Here is a 22,040-nt window from a genome sequence, read left to right on the forward strand (position 1 = left end):
GAGAATCTGCATCTTTAATATACTTAATACTAACTTAATACTACTTAATATAATATACTTACGCACAACCAATATGCTTCAACAGGTATATTTCAAACTTAATCCAGAACGGATTCAAAAGTAGAAAGAAGCTCACACTACACACGACATTGAGCAGCGGTATGCTGTTCTTATGCTTCACGCAAAACCGTAATAACTCCTGCGCACTTCTGAATCTTTTTTTCACTTCCCGTAATTGTACGCTCTGTACTTTATTTTGAATGTTCACTTGAAATTATTTTAGAATATAACAGGTGACATCATAAAAAATATAAATCAAAACAACAAAACATGTTGGTCAGCAACACTGCCAGCAAGCCTGATGATAAATTTTAACGCACTCGGGGTTTTTGATTTCAAACCAATCAGTGAGTGGTTCCCAAAGTGGATGCAAATCTATACCCAGTTGTATCCACTTAGGTAAAAACCAAACCAATATCAACAGAGTCGTCAGGGTCAATACTCTGTAAAATCCTGTCGACTCGATCAATTTTGTTTTAATCCTTTTAATCGTTTCAATGCTTCGATCGTTTTTGCACACTGTAAATGTCGGTATTAAATCAGGCACTGTCAAAAGTTTTAGTGGGTCATTGCTATTCAGCTATTTAGAACTGTCACTGGATCCATAATAGCAATACTCAGAGGGAGAGATATGCGAAGAGAATGTTGTGAGCCAAACGAACATGTCAAAATCCGAGCCAAACAAGAAAGGTAACATTGAGAGGTATTGCAATCAGGTACAATAAAGGATATTTTTATTTTCACACGTTTTTCATGTTCTATTACGAAACAATGAATTGAGAATGCTCCAAAATTGCTTTATCACAGTGATTTTTAACTGGTGGCTCACGAACCTTTTGTAAGGTCAACAAAATAATGATCAATTATGGTGAAAGTATATAGAATTAAACCTGAATATAAAAATTAACACCTTCACGGTTTTTATGATGCATTTTATTATTCCTTGGGACTTCCACCGTCAAAATCAGTTATACGAGTCGATTGAAAAAGTTAGTCAACATTGCGCTTTGAGGAGAGATCCGGCATTTCTGACATGTGAAACCTAGTTGCCAAATTGGCGGTTTTTTATCGCTTATCTCTCTCTCTCTGAGTATCTCTAATCCGTAAGAGCTAACGTAAACATTGAATAAAAATATGACAGCTGTTTTCTACGAAATGAAGTGATGATTTTTGTGTTGCAGTTTCTAGTTCGTTTGGCTGTTTAGTGACGAATTATATCAACTTGTACAACGCTGGTAGTGTTTGAAAAATTTTTTGTAGGAAATGGATTGAAAGGTAAATAGCCGAGAATAAAAACTAATCACCACTTCGTTCAAAGTTCTAAAAAATCAGAGCCACCAAATTATGTTCGTTTTGTATACTTATAATCAGAACAGTGTCAAATGCATAATTTCTTAAAGTTTAGATTTTAATAGATGTAATGTATGGATATTACAACCAATTCCGATATTTTGTTTACGTTTATTTATCTTACAGCGTGTTACATAGAAACTAGTCTGCGAAAGATGCACTTGTTACAGCCCAATTTTGTTAGAGACAACGGAAATGCGATGATCACATATCGAATACTAAGCGAATTAGAATGACATGGAAGAGTAGGTTAACGTCAACCATCGTGCAGTAGTCGTTGGCAGCTTTATTCTATTATTGTTGTTTACCACACAAGCATAACCCGCCGCGGCGTATCAAGCGCTAACCTCAAACAAAGAAGAGAGGAGCAACATTGAAAGTTGTGATATAACATTTACTACCGCGGGCGTAAGTGTTGATCGACCCAACGAAAAACAAAATTTTCATATATTATATCCAAAGTTAGGAACCTGAGACTGAAAAATATTTGATCTTGTGTAAAGTGTCTGTTCAGAGCAGCACACGTAATGGATCGTGAAAAAAACGATACGTCTTCCAACACAGGAATCGCAGGTGGCTTTGCAGGCTGCATAACACGTTTCATTTGCCAGCCATTGGATGTACTCAAAATTCGCTTTCAACTGCAAGTGGAACCACTTAGTGAAGACCATATGACTTCTAAATACCGCACTATTGTGCAATCAACGAGACTGGTTTACAAGGAGGAAGGTCTTCGTGCTTTCTGGAAGGGCCATAATCCGGCCCAGGTGCTATCTATCATCTACGGAGTATCGCAATTTTCTTCATACGAACACTGTAATCATCTGTTAAGGAAAATTAATACCTTTGAGAAGCATCAGAACGTGAGAAATTTTCTATGTGGCGCTCTTAGCGGTACGGTAGCGACTGTGATAACCCTTCCTTTAGATGTGGTTCGTACTCGATTGATTTCACAAGATATTAATCGTGGATATAGGAACTCTGTTCAAGGTTTAAAAATGATCTATGTTCATGAGGGACTTAAAGGAATGTATCGAGGCCTAGGCCCTGCCGTGCTACAAATCGCTCCTCTGACTGGAGGGCAGTTTATGTTTTACAACATTTTTGGAAGTATGTTTCGACAGTATTTCAATATAAGTGCCAGTGAAACTCTACCGGCAATTGAGCTGCTCATATGTGGCGGTTTAGCCGGTATATGTACCAAGCTTCTTGTATATCCGTTGGATTTGGCTAAAAAAAGACTACAGATTCAAGGGTTTGCAAAGAGCCGGCAAACGTACGGGAGACACTTTGTATGTCACAGTATGTTCAACTGTATGTACACTATTGTCAAGCAGGAAGGCTTCGTTGGACTTTACAAAGGATTGCATCCTGCATTGCTGAAAGCATGCTTCATGTCGGCTTTCTATTTTGCAATATACGACGAAATGGTGTGGATTCTGAACCACTGACAATAAGGTGAATAATTGACTGAATCTCTTACATCCCTGTTACTAATATAACAAATAGGCACGTCATAAATTGTTTGGTAATATTTCTCTGAATTAGACCATGATCTGAGGCATAACGATTGATAGGTATATTAACCGACAGAGAATTGTTATACGATTCATTTGAAACAGATTACAAAAATGGAAGAGAAAAAAAAACTGTACATAATCCAATGGCAAGCGTATGGAAAGTTCAGTGACTATCACAGAAGCATCCATTTGGGCATTGAAAATAAAAAACTATAGACATTTCCTGTGGCCCAAGGAAACCCATACTTTTACATTTACATACCAAGAGTTCATGATTTAAATACAACGATATAACAAAAAGTTTATATTTATCAAAATATCTTTAACGTTTTGTTATGAATTTGTTTTTGCTAAGATTAAAAAAGAACAAATCTTTTTTTTTTGTGTTATTTTTACAGAACTCAAATTCCGTTATGCATCCATTATTCTTATCCAAACAAGCAAACACAAGTTTGCATATCACTTGTTTTGATTCATTAAAAAAATATCTTGTCGGTTTTATGTTCATAGAATTTGCTGAGTAGTGTTTAATTGAAAATCAAAAAAATCTAGGTAAAGAAAAAAATACGATAAATTTCCTGCAATATTCAAAAATCAATTCTCTATTATTATATTTCTACAAATATTACCTTGAGGTTATAATTTGTTTGTCTGTCATTACTAATAAATTTTTAGCGAACTCACAATTGAAAACCTTTGCCGGTGCTGTTGCGAACCCAAATGAAGAACGCAAGTGTAATTTTAACTAAAATTGAAGCTTCGTTACATTTTTCTCATATCGTTGAATATTTCTGCAAAATATTAGAAAAAATATCGGTGAAGCGTGGACATATTATTAGTCACAGTCTTCAGTCATAGTTTTTTAAACAATAATGCCGACATACAATAGTACAGGTATTTATCGTTTTAATTTAATCGTTAATTCGAGTAATCAAAATAATTACCCAAAAGAACGATTACTTAAATTATGAATCATGTTCAAAACATCAATAAAAGTCACTTTCCCAATTATTTTATTATAACAAAAACATGATATATAACGTTACAAGTTGGAACAATTTTCTTACCTTTCAGCTCCCACGGCGATAACACTGAACCGTAAACGCTTGGCGACGTCGCTCCCTTGTAATGGTATTCTGTCGATCATGTTGATGGATAATATTGTAAATAATGGGCTGCTCAGTTAAGTTGCGACAGTCCTTATATACTAAAACAGGTAAAAATGTGCTTCAAGTAAACTATTAAGCGAAACTGCTAGCTGTAGTCAATAAGTCTTTGAGCATTCGTGTATGTTGCGTGGTTACCTTATACCCACGCTGACAAGCATGGTTGAGTTAAGAGTTCTAATTTATTATTGCTAATGATATTGAGCTTCGAGTATGATTGCAAGTGAACTGAAAGAATTGAAAAACAGAGGTCGACGCTCTAATCTACTGCAAACGAGTCGCAGTATTGTTACTGTACAATATAATAAACAAAGAAAGTTACTTAGCGTTATATAAAGTTCAAAAAGATGTAGATAGATCATATTTAATAATTCAGCAGCTCTCAAAGATTATGGTTTTATTTATTTGTACATTTTATACACCATCAAAAGATCTTAAGATACTCGCCACAAACTGTTCACGAGACGGCTTAACGTTATAGTTTAATAATAGGTTTGTAACAACTAAAAATGAGAGCTAACAAAGTACGTATTGATCCACTAGACTTCCATTAATACGATAAGAAGACTAATGTAGTCGTTACGCTCAACGTGGTATAATACCAAACTTACCATAGATTTAAAATAAAGTTGGACAAAAAAGAGTAGACGAAAGCACGAGCTGAACCATGCTTCTAGATATAAGAAATGAAGTTTAAACATGAATGTATATTTGAAATTTATTGTATTGAGAATAAAAACTGCAAAATTGAATAATACTCACAAATTAAATTTCCTAAATCCCCAAGTAGTTATCAGGGTTTGAACGAGAATGTATTATGGAACTCGGGAACTTTAGATATCACATGTACAAACTCAAATTCGCCCAGGCTGCCGTTATTTTGAAGATCTATTTCTTTGAGAATCTAAAAGGAACAGAAATGTGATTTGTTATGTGAGAGTAATTTGAGTAGCAATCGCTGCTTATTCATACCACTTCGGCAATGGTTTCTTTTTCGGCATCTTCCAGTTGATCATACTTCGTTAAACGATCACATATCAGGTAGATATCCTCTTTAGTAATCATGTTATCGTTGTCTACATCGAAAACCCGAAAAGCCCACGCTGCCTTTACACTTTGTGGACAGTTTTCGGACATGACACTGAACATGTCCAGAATATCCTCGAATGAACATCGAGTGTCGCATGCAGAGGAAAATAACTCGAACAAACGATCGCGAAAAGGATTATACTGTGAAATTGAAAAAAATATTTGATTTTACCCGGTGTGTTCTCCTATACTCCTGATAATTGTGCAAATAGAAATTAATTGAGTGATCCTTGCATTTGCGTTTCGTTTGAATTGAAATACATTACATTGAAATATTTATTTGGAACATGATTTGATCATACGAAAATCACGCACCCGCCTGAAAATGGCCAGCGATGTGATCGTATAAACCTTCACCACATAGCAGAGTAAAACCAGGTATATGTTGGACGTTATAGCGATTTTGTTAATGAACCTTGAAAAATCTGTTTGGTTCAGCGATGCCAATAAATTCAACTAGATCTCAATAACATTGGCATTTGATTTCCCTACCTTAAGTTGAGGAAAAGCATCCATAATTTGTCGAGTAGAAAAGCGTTGATGCAGATTTGCACTTATTTCATCCGTTGCAAGACTCGAGATTTTTTCCAAGATTAATTGTACTTCCCATTTTGTCAGGAAAGTTAATTCAACGTACTCTTCTAGTTGTTCCGCGCTCAAAATGCTCTCCTTTGCACCCATGATGTCAAACGACAACTGAGTGAGTAAGTATCGTATCGCCTGGAAATCAACGACTGAATCAAGATACGCGAAAGAAATGAACTGTGCAAAGCAAAAGTTCTAGTCAAAAAATAATAAACAAAATTTATTAACTGCCATGAAAAATCAATTATCACTAATAGAAGACAAACGGTCTCTACATTGCCAATGCAAATTCTTCGCGTTAAACAAGGAAATTTCTTTTATTTCAATGATTGTGTGTTCCTGTACACGTTATGAACTTTATGTTTCTCACGTTCCGCATAATATCTACAATGACTCATACCGCAATGATTTCACACTAATAAAGATTCAACATGTCGAAAGCAACAAAGTCAGCCTTTCTTTAGCTCGAGTACAATGTCGTCTTAATACGGCTTCTTTCGATAACCAGTAATGTGCGATTTTCGCTTAGTAGCTTTACTTGATTCTGTTTCCTCGTGTATTTCACAACGCCACACTGTAATTAGTCCACCCTCGCCAGTAGTTATCAGATATTTTTCCTGCAAAACAGACACATATTGATAAGCATCAAAATTTAAGTGGGTGAGAAGCAATAAACAGAATACGAGTCTTTATTATTAAATGAGGGTCTGTCGATAACAGCACGTACTTTTACTACTGATAAGAATTCCAGTTTCTTACCTTTTCATTGTAGATACTGGCTCTCACGATTTGGTTATTGTGTTGTAAGTTCAAATGCGGCGAAAAGCATTCATTATCGTATTTGAGTGTTCGAAGACACTCCCTGGAAATGTAAAAACGTTTATATGCCGTTAGCCAACAAAACGGAGCACAAATAATGTAGCTATTTTTAAATTGCTGTAAGCCCAAAAAACACTTGATAGGCCTCGATTGATTGCAGTTTTACTCTGGTTGAATTTTCACGCGTTCCATAGACGAGGTTAATTTTTGACTTCTATTATCTAGTACGATCCTAATGTTCACCTCACACTAGATCGTGCAGTCTTATAGAGAAAGCTCTAATCCACAGAACGCTTTCAAGCTACATCGAACCTAATCAACCTGATTTTTTACGCATCAATATATGAAAGCAACGAAAATTCGCGTTTGTTCAACTCACAAATTGAAAAATGTTAATCTTTTAATTTTAATAACTAACGGAAGACTGCAGGGATAATTCCTTGTTTGCTAAATGATAAACGAAATAAATGAACACTCACCCTTTGTTATAGTTGGAACCAGCAAGTAGAAAAAAACCTGAAGGTTCATCGTTATGCGCAGCAACTACATTGCAGTCAATCGGCGAGGTTCTTTGAATTAGCGAGGTAATTTGTTCTCTACTGAACATAACTTCATGATCTTGGTTTTCAACATCAAATAAGTGGAAATCATTTGTGGTCGTTATGCATGATATCCAATCTTTTTTTGTAGGACTAGAATGCCAACTAAATGTTTCGACGGAATTTTCTACGTTAAAACAATACTGTAATGCATCATCTTCACAGGATTGTGAAATATCAAATACATTTACAAGTCCATCGACACTACTACTAGCTAGTAAATCCGGATTAGTTGGATGGAAACGGACGTTAGTTATATCTTCGCTATGGCATTCCCAGTAACTGCCAAGAAAAGCACGTTCTCGCACGTCATAGAATAGTAGGAAACTATCGCCAGATTCTTGAATATCCGTAGAGGCGCAAATTACACGATCGTTTTGATTTATATCGAAAGATGTTGTAGTTTTTTTCGCACCTTCCGAACAATCTTCAAACGTGGTAACCGGTTTATTTACCCGTGAATCAAACAACGTTACAGTTCCATCTATCCAACAGGTCATGAATAAATTGGAGTTTTCATTGAAAAATCGGACGCCTCGAACTGCACTATTACTGCAGTGTGTATTGTTCAAAGTTAATTCGCCGTTAGTTGACATATGATAAATTTGGACTTGTTTTTTAGATAAACCAACTGCCAAAGAGCTACTGTCGTTGGATAGGGACAAATGGAGCCCGCATGCGCGGCTTGACGATGATGAAATTTCGTAACTCTTGTGATTGTTGGTTTTAAAAAGTTGCTTTAGTACGTTGATTTCACAGGAATCGTTATCAGGAAACGGGGATTCCTCCTCCGAGCTATCAGGATCTGTAACATTAGATAATCGTTTTTAGGTGTCTCGGTGAGTGCCTTGTCATTTCTCTTATATACAGTTTTCTATAAGAGTTGTTTTTGATACACGCTTTCATAACAGACAAACAGGCGTGCCTCTTCAAAAAAAATTCTTCTTTTTTGTTTGAAAAGTTACGCTTATGCGTTACCATGTGAGCTTATTGCCTACTAATTTTTGTAAAAACGATTTTTGTCTACGCTAATGAGTGTGCAAGTTTTCTCATAGCAGCATTACTACCTACTAAACGAAATTTCAATATATCTAATCTTTATTTTTCTGAACGAAGAAATCATCATCGATGTCTGTTTGTTTGTGCTTTCCTGTTGAGTTCGTTTTTGCGAGTCACATTTTCCACTAAAGTTGTTCGTTGTTAGCATTCGAGCAGCAGTGGAACTCCACGGTTTGATGGAGTGTAGCACGTGAATTAGTAATTAGTAAGTAACGAAAGGCTGAAACTCAAAAGGCTGAAACCCGAAAGGCTGAAACTCGAAAGGCTGAAAAGTATGTTTCATAACGAAAGGCTGAATGCACAAAAGGCTGAAACATGAAAGGCTGAAACTTTTGTAACTTGAATCATAATCATTGAAAAATTCGGACACATGAATAACAAACCTTTATAAGGTGACAGAGTTCAATGTTTGAGTATTAATTGGTTTGTGCAATGGAAAATCAATTTTCGGCAACATTTGAATCAATCAAAGAAATAGTTATCGGTTTCCGTTATACTCTACTAAATTTTTTGGAAATAAATATTGAAATTCAGTCCGCAAATATATATTTCGACTGTGACGTACAGTCTTCCTCAGTGCTTATGTGGACTGGTAAAGAGCAAAGCGTAAATCCTGTTTTTTATTTGTAGTAGGTAAAAATGAAAATTTAGCACCCTTAATTGGAGTTAGGTAGGGAATTATGCGGTCGATTGTTTACCGTACTATGTCTGGGGTTTTTGGGAAGCAGATTGAATAGCCATGAGGGGTGATTACCTGCGTCTTTATTGAGAAGCGTGCATGAGTGTTGTTTATAAATTTCTAAACTTTCAGCTACGTCTAATTTCCATAAATTATTAACGGGGCGGAGGAGGTGAATGTTATCCGAAGTTAGTGGATGTTCCTCGTTAAAAATATGTTCAGCCACTTTTGATTTGAAATGGTGTGGTGGGGCATTTGTTGAAACTTTACTTGCTTTGGTCACTTCTGCGAAATGTTCTTTGAAACGTATCCCTAGGTTACGTTTAGTTTGTCCAATGTAAACCATGTCACAGTGACTGCATGCAATTTTATAAATTCCAGCTTTGTTCAGGGTATCAATAGGGTCTTTGGTAGACCCTAATTTTGTTTTGAGTTGGGTATTTCTACTAGTGTAGACAATATCCATCCCAAATTTTCTAAATTTTGAACGAAGTGGGCGTGTCAAGTTAACGTCATATTCAACGGCTACCCTTTTCAGATCTTCTGTTATTGGGGTGAGTGTTGTAAAAGATTTCCGAATTTGAGCACGCTTCTGTTTATCAACAATGGCTTGCATGATACTTTCATTGTAGCCATTAAGTTTAGCAATTTCGAAAATATATTCCAGTTCCTTTTGCTTGGCTACTTCACTTAGAGGTAAAAATTCCATGCGGTGGATCATATGATGGAAGGATGCCAATTTATGCTGGAAGGGATGGTTTGAAGTGTTAGGTATTACCCGTTTTGTATTCGTGGGTTTCCGATAAATTTCAAATTCCAAGTCCGTAGACTTTCTGACTACAACGACGTCCAAGAAAGGGAGTCTGTTGTTAAGTTCTTTTTCAATTGTGAAGTTTATATTTTTATGGGTATTATTAAGGGATATGAAAAAAGTTTCAAGATCCGCCCTTTTCAAAATACAAAAAATATCATCCACATACCTCCACCATCGAATCGGTAAGATGTTCCTCTTCTCTAATGTACTTTCTATATTTGCCATGAAGAGCTCACATAGAAAGGGAGAAAGAGGATTCCCCATTGGTGCCCCTTTAGTCTGTTTGTAAAATTTACCACGAAATGTGAAGTAGTTTTCTTTAAGGCAAAGGCGTGAAAGTTTCAACAAACTGTCAACTTTCTTTTTCCAAGTATTATCAAAATATTGGGAAAGAAGCCAGTCCTCTAAAAGGTTTAAGGTTTCATTCACTGGAACGCTAGGAAATAAGGCCGTAACGTCAAATGAAACCATTATCTCATCAGATTGGATGTTACCCGAGGATCTTAAATTTTCAACGAAATCTCCGGTGCTCTTTACTGATCGACTTGGAAATTTATGGGGCATGGCTTGAAATTCTTTTACCAGCCATTTGGCCAATTTTTCTGTGGGAGCCCCTACCGCTGAGATAATTTCTCTCATTTCATTTCCAGGTTTGTGAATTTTGGGGAGACCCTTTATTCTTGGAAGAACTGGATTTGAAACACGAAGATTTTGTAACGCATTACCCAAAACGGGTTTGCATTCTTTTATTGTATTTTCTACACGTTTTACCATATCAGCAAGAGGATTGAGTCGCAGTTGCCAATATGGACCTTTATCAATTTTTTGGATTATTTGTTCATCATAGTCAGACTTGTCCATGATGACGGTTTTGTTCCCCTTATCTGCTTTTAAATAGAAAACAGGATTTTTACGTAATTCCTCAACTGTCTTTAAATCAGACGAATTTTCATGACGTGGCAGTGTCTTAGTAATTTTTGAAAAAATTTGGCGTACTTCACCAGTTTGTTCTGTGGAAAGTTTACAACTGTCCATCCCAGCTTCTATATCGATGATCGATTGTTCAATATTGGGTCGTTAAGGAATTGCGAAATTCAGGCCCATATTCAGAAGAGTTTGCTGGGGTTGTGAAAACTCGTACGAAGACCTGTTGACCACAAAGTCGTCAATGAGGTGTACTTTGGCTGTCTTTCTACTACTGTTATTTCGTAGAAGCAGTTGATTTAACTTTTTCAATCCCAATTTTCGTTTTCTTTCCCCTTCACACTTTTCGGCTACTTTAACTTTAGTTAGAAAATTTTGAAATTCAAAAGGAAATTCTTTGGCAAGTTTTAAATGAAGTGAATAACATTCCAGAGTTGTGGAGCTAAGTTTACTATAAAGAAACTTGATGCTACTTTTCAAACACTCCCGTTCCATATGTTTCATAATGGAGGGGGCTATAGGACTTTTAACTTTTACTCTATGACTCGTGGGAGTGACATGATATTTCAAACAATTTTTAAGAAAGGAAATAGATTTGTGGATACCCGCAATGCTCTTTTTTAACTTTAAAAACCTATTTGGCTCATTTGGCTTGGATGCCATTGTCAAATCTAGAAAATCTATAACGAGCGTCTTAGCAGAGTGATTGAGATCAATCAAAGAAATAGTTATCGGTTTCCGTTATACTCTACTAAATTTTTTGGAAATAAATATTGAAATTCAGTCCGCAAATATATATTTCGACTGTGACGTACAGTCTTCCTCAGTGCTTATGTGGACTGGTAAAGAGCAAAGCGTAAATCCTGTTTTTTATTTGTAGTAGGTAAAAATGAAAATTTAGCACCCTTAATTGGAGTTAGGTAGGGAATTATGCGGTCGATTGTTTACCGTACCATGTCTGGGGTTTTTGGGAAGCAGATTGAATAGCCATGAGGGGTGATTACCTGCGTCTTTATTGAGAAGCGTGCATGAGTGTTGTTTATAAATTTCTAAACTTTCAGCTACGTCTAATTTCCATAAATTATTTACGGGGCGGAGGAGGTGAATGTTATCCGAAGTTAGTGGATGTTCCTCGTTAAAAATATGTTCAGCCACTTTTGATTTGAAATGGTGTGGTGGGGCATTTGTTGAAACTTTACTTGCTTTGGTCACTTCTGCGAAATGTTCTTTGAAACGTATCCCTAGGTTACGTTTAGTTTGTCCAAAAGTCCACATAAGCACTGAGGAAGACTGTACGTCACAGTCGAAATATATATTTGCGGACTGAATTTCAATATTTATTTCCAAAAAATTTAGTAGAGTATAACGGAAACCGATAACTATTTCTTTGATTGATCACAATCACTCTGCTAAGACGCTCGTTATAGATTTTCTAGATTTGACAATGGCATCCAAGCCAAATGAGCCAAATAGGTTTTTAAAGTTAAAAAAGAGCATTGCGGGTATCCACAAATCTATTTCCTTTCTTAAAAATTGTTTGAAATATCATGTCACTCCCACGAGTCATAGAGTAAAAGTTAAAAGTCCTATAGCCCCCTCCATTATGAAACATATGGAACGGGAGTGTTTGAAAAGTAGCATCAAGTTTCTTTATAGTAAACTTAGCTCCACAACTCTGGAATGTTATTCACTTCATTTAAAACTTGCCAAAGAATTTCCTTTTGAATTTCAAAATTTTCTAACTAAAGTTAAAGTAGCCGAAAAGTGTGAAGGGGAAAGAAAACGAAAATTGGGATTGAAAAAGTTAAATCAACTGCTTCTACGAAATAACAGTAGTAGAAAGACAGCCAAAGTACACCTCATTGACGACTTTGTGGTCAATAGGTCTTCGTACGAGTTTTCACAACCCCAGCAAAATCTTCTGAATATGGGCCTAAATTTCGCAATTCCTTCACGACCCAATATTGAACAATCGATCATCGATATAGAAGCTGGGATGGACAGTTGTAAACTTTCCACAGAACAAACTGGTGAAGTACGCCAAATTTTTTCAAAAATTACTAAGACACTGCCACGTCATGAAAATTCGTCTGATTTAAAGACAGTTGAGGAATTACGTAAAAATCCTGTTTTCTATTTAAAAGCAGATAAGGGGAACAAAACCGTCATCATGGACAAGTCTGACTATGATGAACAAATAACCCAAAAAATTGATAAAGGTCCATATTGGCAACTGCGACTCAATCCTCTTGCTGATATGGTAAAACGTGTAGAAAATACAATAAAAGAATGCAAACCCGTTTTGGGTAATGCGTTACAAAATCTTCGTGTTTCAAATCCAGTTCTTCCAAGAATAAAGGGTCTCCCCAAAATTCACAAACCTGGAAATGAAATGAGAGAAATTATCTCAGCGGTAGGGGCTCCCACAGAAAAATTGGCCAAATGGCTGGTAAAAGAATTTCAAGCAATGCCCCATAAATTTCCAAGTCGATCAGTAAAGAGCACCGGAGATTTCGTTGAAAATTTAAGATCCTCGGGTAACATCCAATCTGATGAGATAATGGTTTCATTTGACGTTACGGCCTTATTTCCTAGCGTTCCAGTGAATGAAACCTTAAACCTTTTAGAGGACTGGCTTCTTTCCCAATATTTTGATAATACTTGGAAAAAGAAAGTTGACAGTTTGTTGAAACTTTCACGCCTTTGCATGAAAGAAAACTACTTCACATTTCGTGGTAAATTTTACAAACAGACTAAAGGGGCACCAATGGGGAATCCTCTTTCTCCCTTTCTATGTGAGCTCTTCATGGCAAATATAGAAAGTACATTAGAGAAGAGGAACATCTTACCGATTCGATGGTGGAGGTATGTGGATGATATTTTTTGTATTTTGAAAAGGGCGGATCTTGAAACTTTTTTCATATCCCTTAATAATACCCATAAAAATATAAACTTCACAATTGAAAAAGAACTTAACAACAGACTCCCTTTCTTGGACGTCGTTGTAGTCAGAAAGTCTACGGACTTGGAATTTGAAATTTATCGGAAACCCACGAATACAAAACGGGGTGAAATTGCTAAACTTAATGGCTACAATGAAAGTATCATTCAAGCCATTGTTGATAAACAGAAGCGTGCTCAAATTCGGAAATCTTTTACAACACTCACCCCAATAACAGAAGATCTGAAAAGGGTAGCCGTTGAATATGACGTTAACTTGACACGCCCACTTCGTTCAAAATTTAGAAAATTTGGGATGGATATTGTCTACACTAGTAGAAATACCCAACTCAAAACAAAATTGGGGTCTACCAAAGACCCTATTGATACCCTGAACAAAGCTGGAATTTATAAAATTGCATGCAGTCACTGTGACATGGTTTACATTGGACAAACTAAACGTAACCTAGGGATACGTTTCAAAGAACATTTCGCAGAAGTGACCAAAGCAAGTAAAGTTTCAACAAATGCCCCACCACACCATTTCAAATCAAAAGTGGCTGAACATATTTTTAACGAGGAGCATCCACTAACTTCGGATAACATTCACCTCCTCCGCCCCGTTAATAATTTATGGAAATTAGACGTAGCTGAAAGTTTAGAAATTTATAAACAACACCCTTGCACGCTTCTCAATAAAGACGCAGGTAATCACCCCTCATGGCTATTCAATCTGCTTCCCAAAAACCCCAGACATGGTACGGTAAACAATCGACCGCATAATTCCTTACCTAACTCCAATTAAGGGTGCTAAATTTTCATTTTTACCTACTACAAATAAAAAACAGGATTTACGCTTTGCTCTTTACCAGTCCACATAAGCACTGAGGAAGACTGTACGTCACAGTCGAAATATATATTTGCGGACTGAATTTCAATATTTATTTCCAAAAAATTTAGTAGAGTATAACGGAAACCGATAACTATTTCTTTGATTGATCTCAATCACTCTGCTAAGACGCTCGTTATAGATTTTCTAGATTTAACATTTGAATCTATACACACTTGACTCTTGTACACGTTTCCTAGATGATTCAGGGCGAGACGGCCAAAGGCCGCGAGTGTGCGCCGGCGACCCGCCGTCGGAAGCACCGGCCACTGCGGGGGGGCAGCCCCCCCCCGCAGAAATCACCTCTGTATAGGTTCGTTCGTTTTCCTAGGTCTACTGATTCGTAGGGGTGATCCCCTAGTTTAGTCCGAACGAGCGATAGCGGGTAAGGACAACATACATCTCGGACAATCGAGTCGGCCGTAGGCCGCGAGTGTTTTTTTAGAAATGAACTTTGTGAATTTCAGCCTTATGCTTTTTCAGCTTTTCGTGATTCAGCCTTATGTAGCTTTCAGCCTTTCGTAGTAGACCCATTGAAAATGACATCACCCCACTCAATGTACATATTCGTTTTGTTTTCCACCTGCAGAAACGGCGTAACACCGCCGCAAAAACAATTTCGATATCGATGAAATCACATTTTTGCCGGACAAAAATAGTTTTAAAAAGATTCGTCAGCGATAGCTATCTCCAGCTAAAGCCTCCAATGCCAATATAAACTTTATATCATTTCCGGTATATATTTTAACTTACCGTCAAACATTTTAACAGAATAACAGCAACTTTACAACGCTCGATCTTATGGTTATGGCATCCTTTCGTTATCGTTTCGACAGTTTCCTAATAACCAAAACAAAATGCACGTGCGATATGCAAACACCAACACTTATGCAAATGTCCATTGTCCAACGAGTAACGAAAATACCAGAGTCTATGTTTAAGAGTCCCGCAAAGATGAAACCAAAGGAACCAAATCAGTGTCAAACGAGGGTACCAATCGAGCAATGTAAATAAACAAGGTGATAATGTTAGGAGTGGATGAAAAGTGTTGTAATTGAGCGTAATAAAGAATATGTGTTTTTCCGAAGTTTTACTTACACATTTTAATCCAACATTAAACCTGTACACTGGTTCACCTAAATTTAACAAAACATCACCGGTGTAATCTTTCAAAACTGTGTACCTTGTGAAGAATTTCAAAAAATGATATTCGCTTATGCATGGTGAAAAACAGAACTGTATAGTTCTTGGCAACAAACGGCACAAAAACTGTGTTGCCGAAACGATAGATTTTCTCTTCGCGCGACTCTATATACCATAGACTCTGGAAAATACAACCTTCGAGCAGAGCTGCCGGTTGTTTTTTGAGACACTCTCAACTGTATCTCTGTGTGGAAGTCTATTATATAAGTGAGAATCCTGTTATAGGCAGATTGTGGATTTGACAAAAATAACCTCTCAGAAATACAAAAAGTGCTTGAAGGCAGAAGAATTGGAATGTAAAACGGAAATTCAGAAGTTGCGAATTAGCCAATATTGATTTCTGGATGACCATTGAGTTTCAACCGTTTCAACCTAAACTTTCAAACTAAAGGTCTACCGTCTTGGGAGCCCGGCCTTGAACATTGGCACGCAGCCAATTAGCCACGCAGTCTGTATTTGAAGGATTTAAAGAAAAATGAAACGAATAAAGATGAAACGGATGAAAACAGAACTCATTCGCGCGCCATTCTAATAGGATTTTTGTGACATTCTGTCGAAACTGAGGAAATTACTGTTATGCTGCGCTGTTGACTTGGTGATAGGTGCTAAGTTTTGCGAGTAAAATGAGCGAAAGTGAAATCAAGGTGCAAACTTTCTACGACTTGCTATATTCCGAAGAGCGAATTAAATATATTCCACTGAAAAAAATTGCGCGCATTTCACTCAACAGTTTGCGTCGCCAGGAGAGCGATTTTGAAATTTACGAATTTTTATTTACCAAAGTGCCTGTTTTTTTCAAGCCCGATGAATTTGAAGTGGAAGTCTCTCGATTGGTACTTCCTGAGCTAGTGAAACATTTGGAAAAGGTATTATGTTTATTAAAAAAAACAACCATCATATTTGATTTTTTCCTGATTATGTTGACAGGTCGTTAATGAGATCAAGGATAGCGCTTTGCTGCCTTCTCTGGTCGACAATCTGAAATTATTATTGCTGTCCGCCAATGTTTTGTTGAAATTCGCTGAATATGTAACTGAAATATCAAAAACATATCAGCTTTACCAGACGGTAACTATTTTCTTAGAATTTCTTACGCACAACTATGACGTCATCGGAACCATCGTACACGGCAAGGCTGAGGAAGATACCATAATAAAACAACTGTTCACATTGTGCCAGAAGATTCAACACTTAATTATTGCAGTACTAGCGCCTAGCAATGAACCTGGATTTTATTTCCCGAATCTCGATGAAATTGAAAAGTACAATTGCTTCAAAGAAGGTATTTATGCTTTGTGGATTTCTGATTGGCTACATTGAATTACCTGATATGAGTTACAGTCATTGTAATGTTCTGTAAAATTGGTTCATTGACAATCAACATTGACACCCGGTTATCTACGGGAGTTTGGAAAGCTTTAGTAAAACTAATTTCCATACATGAAAAAGAAATTGCGTCAGAAGACTCCGGGTGGTTGCATGAGCGTATTATTGAAGTGAATAACGAAATACAAAATCTGATACAATCATCGATGGCGAGTCGCGAGATCACCAAAAGCGGTCTGGTTCAAATAAAATTCAGCGGATTCCTTTTAAAAGTTTTGCTGAAATTAGTACCTATTATTAAAAACAATTTTTCCTCATACAATTGTCTGTTACATACAATGGTTTCAATAGAAAGCAATTTGATAGCAAAAAAAATGAATGAGAGTCTAGCGACAGCAATTCGACAGCATGTTATGGTAGGATACATGAATCTGGTTGAAATATCATTTAGATGTTTAAGTTTTGCAAAGGTATTTTGAACATTTTTTTTAATTGAAATTCAGTTTTGATCGTATTTTTCTTCATTGCAGGCACTAACATCTGTTCAGTATCAATTGTCTGATGAGGTTAAAGCATATCTAGATATAGTCGTTCATGTAATTTCTCGAGTTATTGTCGAAAGTCAGAGTATGACGACTGAATTGTATGTTGTTAAAACGAACCTATTATTGTCCTGTGTTCATACATTATCTAATTGCCACATTTTGTTTAACCAACAAAGTAAGTTATATCATCGAATTTTAGTACATCTTTCGGGATTCATTATTGTGTGCTCTAAGCTGCAATCAAGACAAGCGCAATCTGTAATTGAAGAAACTTTAGCGAGAATGATTCTCCAGGATTCTTACTGGGTAGGCGTGATGGGACTGGATATTTGGAGTATTTACCTTCGTTATCGTCCTGTGGATTCACTTTTGCAGTATTTTTTATTTTGGAAGGCCATCAGAAATGAATTTTCGCTATTTATTTCCCATCCCCAAGCAGTATTTGTTAACAGATTACTACGAAATTTGTACATATTTCTACCTGCCAATTTACAGCAGCAAATATGGATGACGCTTCCGCTTGCAAAAAAGGATAACCATAAATTATGGATCGCGATTGGACTAGACAACGTAGATAGTAAACAGATATTTGATACTGATCAGTTGGTACTGAAAAACATTGAAAATTTAAATTCTCAAATGACATTAGACAAAATGTATGATATCTTGTATACAGCCCGGTTATTTTATGGTACGTTTAACAAAACTGTGTCAGAAAAAATTGGGTCTGTAATAAAAGAACTATGGAAAAAAATAACTTATAGCGCGATAAAAATAGTAACGAACAATTCTATCATTCCCGAACTTATAGCTGTTAGCAACATACCAACTTGCAGGGAAAACATTGCCAAGTTTGAATCATTAAATGTTGAATTATTAAGCTTGTCTGCACAGCTTAATATACTGCAGCTTAAAGATTTGGTTTCTGAAAATCTATTGAAACAATTGGCAGAGAACAAAAACGTTGTAATTACTGCAATGTCATTACACTTAGCAACAAAAAGACAGCTGCCTGTTCGGACGGTACCGACTGGTCCAGAACTTGTTCGCAGTACAAGTTGGCATGAACTACGTGTAATCCATCAAGCTAAGCGTAACGCTATAAAACATTCTTGTAATCTAGAAGTAAAAACGGAATCAAGTGTTTCAAGGAATGATGTTTCAGATAAAAACTTGATTTGGAGTTCCACACCAATGGATGATCGTGTATCAAAAAGACGGAAACTCGTTGGTGACTATGAAGTTTTGAGTCCAATCAACAAAACAAATACGTTAACGGTTTCAAAAACAATCAGTGAACTGAAGCGAAATGTTGAAACTCTTCAAAGATTAAAAGAAGAAAAAAATCTAAGCAAAGATCAGTTAACTGAGATATATAGGATAGTTAATATTTTAAGTAGATTTACTGATGAGCATTTCAATTGAAGAAAATATCAGCTCAAAATAGATATGTAGCAATAAAATGCCTACGCATAAAAAGAAATGGGTTTTTATTATAAATTGTGTTCAACTTCGTTGTACAAGGTGGTAAGACCTCAGCTTTGGTTTAGACATACTTAACACTCAGGAAGAAATCTTCCAAAAAAGTTAGTACAAAATTAACTACTCGAAAGTACCAACCTCTGTAAAAAAAAACCTCTGTTTGAGTTGTTTTTGAAGGCAGTGTACACGCGCAGCTTTGCATTTGTCTCGTTCCTACTCGAAAAATGCTGCATTGATTTTGTAAATAACTTTTTGGCAGTTCCTTATGGGATTTTCTTTGGGGCTCGATAAGGCCGAGAAAAAGAAAATTCATTTTGTTCATTATTTATCGAGCAGTTTGACAGGGCGAGGTACGGAGTACTATGGGGCAACGTGTACCAGAAAAAAACGCTAGTGTTACGAATGTCTTATGTATGTGGTACCAACCTCTGTAAAAATAACCTCTGTTTGAGTAGTTTATGGAGGTTGTGTACCTGCGCAGCCCTGCATTTGTCTCGTTCCCACTCGAAAAACGCAGCATTGATTTTGTAAACAACTTTTTGACAGTTTCGTGAGGGATTTTGTTGAGTGCTCGAGTAGAGCCGCTATCAATGAGCACAAAAGAGAGGTGAGGAGGAGAGTGAATTTTTCTAGTATTAGTAAATGCTTCAAATGTAAACAATGGGAAACCCAAATAGCTACGTCACTATTTGGCATCAATTATGGGCAGAGGGGGGCGAGCAGAGGGACGCGTGCAAGTGTTAGTAAGTTTCCTCCTCACCTCTCTTTTATACTCATTGAGCCGCTATGAAGAAAATTCATTCCAAATCTGTTTTCAAATCATGTGCGTATTCTCTGTTTTGAGTGTAGTATTCGTTTCTCGCTCCCAGCAGAAAACACAAAGAGCAGTGCGCTAAACCATGAGCCCCTAGCTAGGCCCTTATAGTGAATTTCTTTATTCCACTGTGTGCGGGCAAAACTGCCGAGAAATAATGAAACGTCAGTCAGATAATTGTTTACGAACTTAGCACGTGCGGTGGTGGGTTGAAGCTGACAAATTTTACAGTGCACTTCGGGCAGCACGGCAGGTCAAAACTGGGTCAAAATCGAGCGAACAAACAAGGGTTTTGACAGCAGTTAGTGCGCTTCAAGGTCAAAACGAGGTGAGCTAGTGGAACGAAGAAATTCGCTATTAATAATAGACCATCGCACGGAATCTTTTTAACCTCACTTTTTGACACATTGTTTACACTTGTTTATATTTTGGACTATGTGCTTTTTATTGATGGATCGATCGTGTGCATAGTGGAAATGCTGCTCAATTTGAAATTGTTTTTAGTGTACTTGTACGTCACCGTACGATTCGCTCTGACTCTTCTGTACAAATCTGTATTAAAAATCAAAATTCTGTATCATTTCTGTATCGTGGTTAAAAAATCTGTATAATACAGAAAAATCTGTATACTTGGCAGCCTTGCTCGTGGACAAACTGAACCAACTATTTACACCTTAACACTTTATCCACTTTACATGCTCATAAAAAATAAAACAAAATAAGTAGAATTTGACTGATTGGGAAATTGGGTTGTTTAGCTAGTCACGGATTTCTGATTTTTATATACATCTGAAAGAGTGTAATTTTCTGAGCAAAACGTAATTTTTTAAAACTTTATATCATCATTCTTCGATTTTTAAATGAAGAATAAAAAAAGCTCTAAATCGCTACAATGACAGTTGGTATATGGTTCGCCCATATATATTCGCCTGTCATTGTAGCGATTTCGAGCAGTTTTTAATCGTGATTTAAAAAGCGAATGACAACGATAGAAAATTTTTGAAAACCACGTTTTGCTTAGAAAATGCAGTTCTTTCAGATGACATAAAAAACTGATACCCATCTTTCCACGAGCGGTATTGGTGGACAGTGCACGCTGCCCTTTTTGACGTTTTATGTAGGACAGGGAATTTTCAATCGCAGTAACGGAGTAGAAAATATCACAACATCGTAACGTAGCGTAGCAACTTCAACAAACAATGGGCGTTTTGTTATTTTAATTTCGTCGTGCGCATGCGTGGATCATAATAAACAAAACTATTAATTAAAGGTGCTATGCTACGTTGCAAAAAAATTATGTTTTTCACTCCGTTACTGCGATTGAAAATTACCCGACCTACAGAAAACGTCCAAATGGGCTGCGTGCACTGTCCGCCATTACCGCTTGTGGAAAGCTGGATAGCTAAACAACCTAATTGGGTTCTAAAGCTATATCGATTTTTATATATCATTTGAAAAAGCCGCGTTTTCTGAGCAAAACGTGATTTTCAAAAAACGTTTATCGTTTTCCTTCGATTTTTAAATGAAAAATAAAAAAACTGCTCGAAAGGGCTTAGATGATGTTTCGCCCATGTACGGTATATGAGATAACTGTCATTTAAAGCATTTCGAGCAGATTTTTATCCTTCATTTAAAAATCAAAGGAAAATAATAAACATTTTTAAAAAATCACGTTTTGCTCAGAAAATTGCACCCTTCCAGTTGATATATAAAAATCAGAAAACCGTTTAAAACTTTCGGACCCCAATGTTCATTATTTTTCGAGCAGTTGGACAGGACGAGGTACGGAGTGCTATGGGGCAACGTCAGTGATACCAAATGTGCAGATTTGTCTGCAAAACGCAGATTTTTGGAGTCCGTGTGCAGATATTTATCGATTTGCTGATATTTGCAATTTTTCCACGGTTTCTGCAGATTTTTGTAAGAGTCTCCTTATATTTGTGCAGATTTTCTTAAAATGTGTGCAGATTTTTACAGACTTTTGCCTGCGCGAGCGAATTTTTTCGGATCACGGATAGATTTTTTTCAAATTTCGAGCACATTTTTCCGGTTTTTCGAGCAGTTGCCGACATTTTTCAAAAACATCTGGCATCTCTGGGCAACGTGTACCAGAAAAAACGCCAGTGTTACGAATGTCATAAATCACGAGTTGAAACTGCTCGACATCTGCTCGAAAT

General features: G+C 36.6%; 4 protein-coding genes and 1 long non-coding RNA gene across 10 annotated transcripts; 3 read left to right on the forward strand and 2 right to left on the reverse strand.

Moving 5' to 3' along the window:
* The first annotated feature begins 1,175 nt into the window (after positions 1-1,175).
* LOC129722316 (mitochondrial thiamine pyrophosphate carrier-like) lies at positions 1,176-4,144 on the forward strand. The gene is made up of 3 exons (XM_055675667.1): positions 1,176-1,335; positions 1,537-2,868; positions 4,005-4,144. Exon 2 carries the CDS (start codon positions 1,938-1,940, stop codon positions 2,859-2,861), a length of 924 nt encoding a protein of 307 aa, XP_055531642.1. The 5' UTR covers positions 1,176-1,335; positions 1,537-1,937; the 3' UTR covers positions 2,862-2,868; positions 4,005-4,144.
* Positions 3,269-6,294, reverse strand: LOC129722317 (calcium and integrin-binding protein 1-like). 5 transcript variants are annotated; one of them, XR_008727588.1, is made up of 8 exons: positions 6,171-6,294; positions 5,678-5,905; positions 5,069-5,326; positions 4,859-5,000; positions 4,708-4,769; positions 3,998-4,137; positions 3,560-3,721; positions 3,269-3,508 (listed from the first exon to the last, which is right to left on the reverse strand). XR_008727588.1 is itself a non-coding variant. In XM_055675668.1 (5 exons), the coding sequence occupies exons 1-4, from the start codon at positions 6,002-6,004 to the stop codon at positions 4,890-4,892; spliced, it is 603 nt and encodes a 200-aa protein (XP_055531643.1). In that variant the 5' UTR covers positions 6,005-6,138; the 3' UTR covers positions 4,575-4,769; positions 4,859-4,889. The 5 variants fall into 5 exon arrangements, 1 of the variants encoding a protein (XP_055531643.1); XR_008727589.1 differs by lacking the exon at positions 6,171-6,294 and adding an exon at positions 6,046-6,161; XR_008727586.1 differs by lacking the exon at positions 6,171-6,294 and adding an exon at positions 5,999-6,138.
* Positions 6,113-15,746, reverse strand: LOC129722315 (WD repeat-containing protein 89). The gene is made up of 4 exons (XM_055675666.1): positions 15,247-15,746; positions 7,069-7,993; positions 6,530-6,632; positions 6,113-6,387 (listed from the first exon to the last, which is right to left on the reverse strand). The coding sequence occupies exons 1-4, from the start codon at positions 15,254-15,256 to the stop codon at positions 6,253-6,255; spliced, it is 1,173 nt and encodes a 390-aa protein (XP_055531641.1). The 5' UTR covers positions 15,257-15,746; the 3' UTR covers positions 6,113-6,252.
* LOC129722318 (uncharacterized) lies at positions 6,214-7,581 on the forward strand. Its single transcript, XR_008727590.1, has 3 exons — positions 6,214-6,475; positions 6,543-7,173; positions 7,280-7,581. It is a non-coding gene; the product is annotated as an uncharacterized LOC129722318 (long non-coding RNA).
* Positions 15,747-16,091: 345 nt separating the features above from the next.
* On the forward strand, positions 16,092-19,018 carry LOC129722314 (uncharacterized). Of its 2 annotated transcripts, XM_055675664.1 has the most exons (4): positions 16,092-16,562; positions 16,624-16,978; positions 17,038-17,492; positions 17,553-19,018. In XM_055675664.1, exons 1-4 carry the CDS (start codon positions 16,320-16,322, stop codon positions 18,990-18,992), a joined length of 2,493 nt encoding a protein of 830 aa, XP_055531639.1. In that variant the 5' UTR covers positions 16,092-16,319; the 3' UTR covers positions 18,993-19,018. The 2 variants fall into 2 exon arrangements, with proteins under 2 accessions (XP_055531639.1, XP_055531640.1); XM_055675665.1 differs by lacking the exon at positions 17,553-19,018 and having other exon boundaries at positions 16,624-17,180.
* Positions 19,019-22,040: the final 3,022 nt, after the last annotated feature.

This window comes from Wyeomyia smithii, chromosome 2, assembly GCF_029784165.1.
Source record: "Wyeomyia smithii strain HCP4-BCI-WySm-NY-G18 chromosome 2, ASM2978416v1, whole genome shotgun sequence".
Taxonomy (NCBI): domain Eukaryota; kingdom Metazoa; phylum Arthropoda; class Insecta; order Diptera; family Culicidae; genus Wyeomyia; species Wyeomyia smithii.

What these genes read in the sequence shown, in the direction of transcription:
- LOC129722316 (XM_055675667.1), top strand. Translation starts at nt 1,938, where the DNA reads ATGGATCGTGAAAAAAACGATACGTCTTCCAACACAGGAATCGCAGGT.
- LOC129722317 (XM_055675668.1), bottom strand. An exon ending in ATGCTTTTCCTCAACTTAAG is followed by an intron (nt 5,327 to 5,677) that starts GTAGGGAAATCA and finishes TCAATTTCACAG; the next exon opens with TATAATCCTTTTCGCGATCG. An exon ending in AAGAAACCATTGCCGAAGTG is followed by an intron (nt 5,001 to 5,068) that starts GTATGAATAAGC and finishes TGTTCCTTTTAG; the next exon opens with ATTCTCAAAGAAATAGATCT.
- LOC129722314 (XM_055675664.1), top strand. Translation starts at nt 16,320, where the DNA reads ATGAGCGAAAGTGAAATCAAGGTGCAAACTTTCTACGACTTGCTATAT. An exon ending in TAGTGAAACATTTGGAAAAG is followed by an intron (nt 16,563 to 16,623) that starts GTATTATGTTTA and finishes TTATGTTGACAG; the next exon opens with GTCGTTAATGAGATCAAGGA. An exon ending in GATGTTTAAGTTTTGCAAAG is followed by an intron (nt 17,493 to 17,552) that starts GTATTTTGAACA and finishes TCTTCATTGCAG; the next exon opens with GCACTAACATCTGTTCAGTA.
- LOC129722315 (XM_055675666.1), bottom strand. An exon ending in GGTTCCAACTATAACAAAGG is followed by an intron (nt 6,633 to 7,068) that starts GTGAGTGTTCAT and finishes TTACATTTCCAG; the next exon opens with GGAGTGTCTTCGAACACTCA. An exon ending in CCAGTATCTACAATGAAAAG is followed by an intron (nt 6,388 to 6,529) that starts GTAAGAAACTGG and finishes TCTGTTTTGCAG; the next exon opens with GAAAAATATCTGATAACTAC.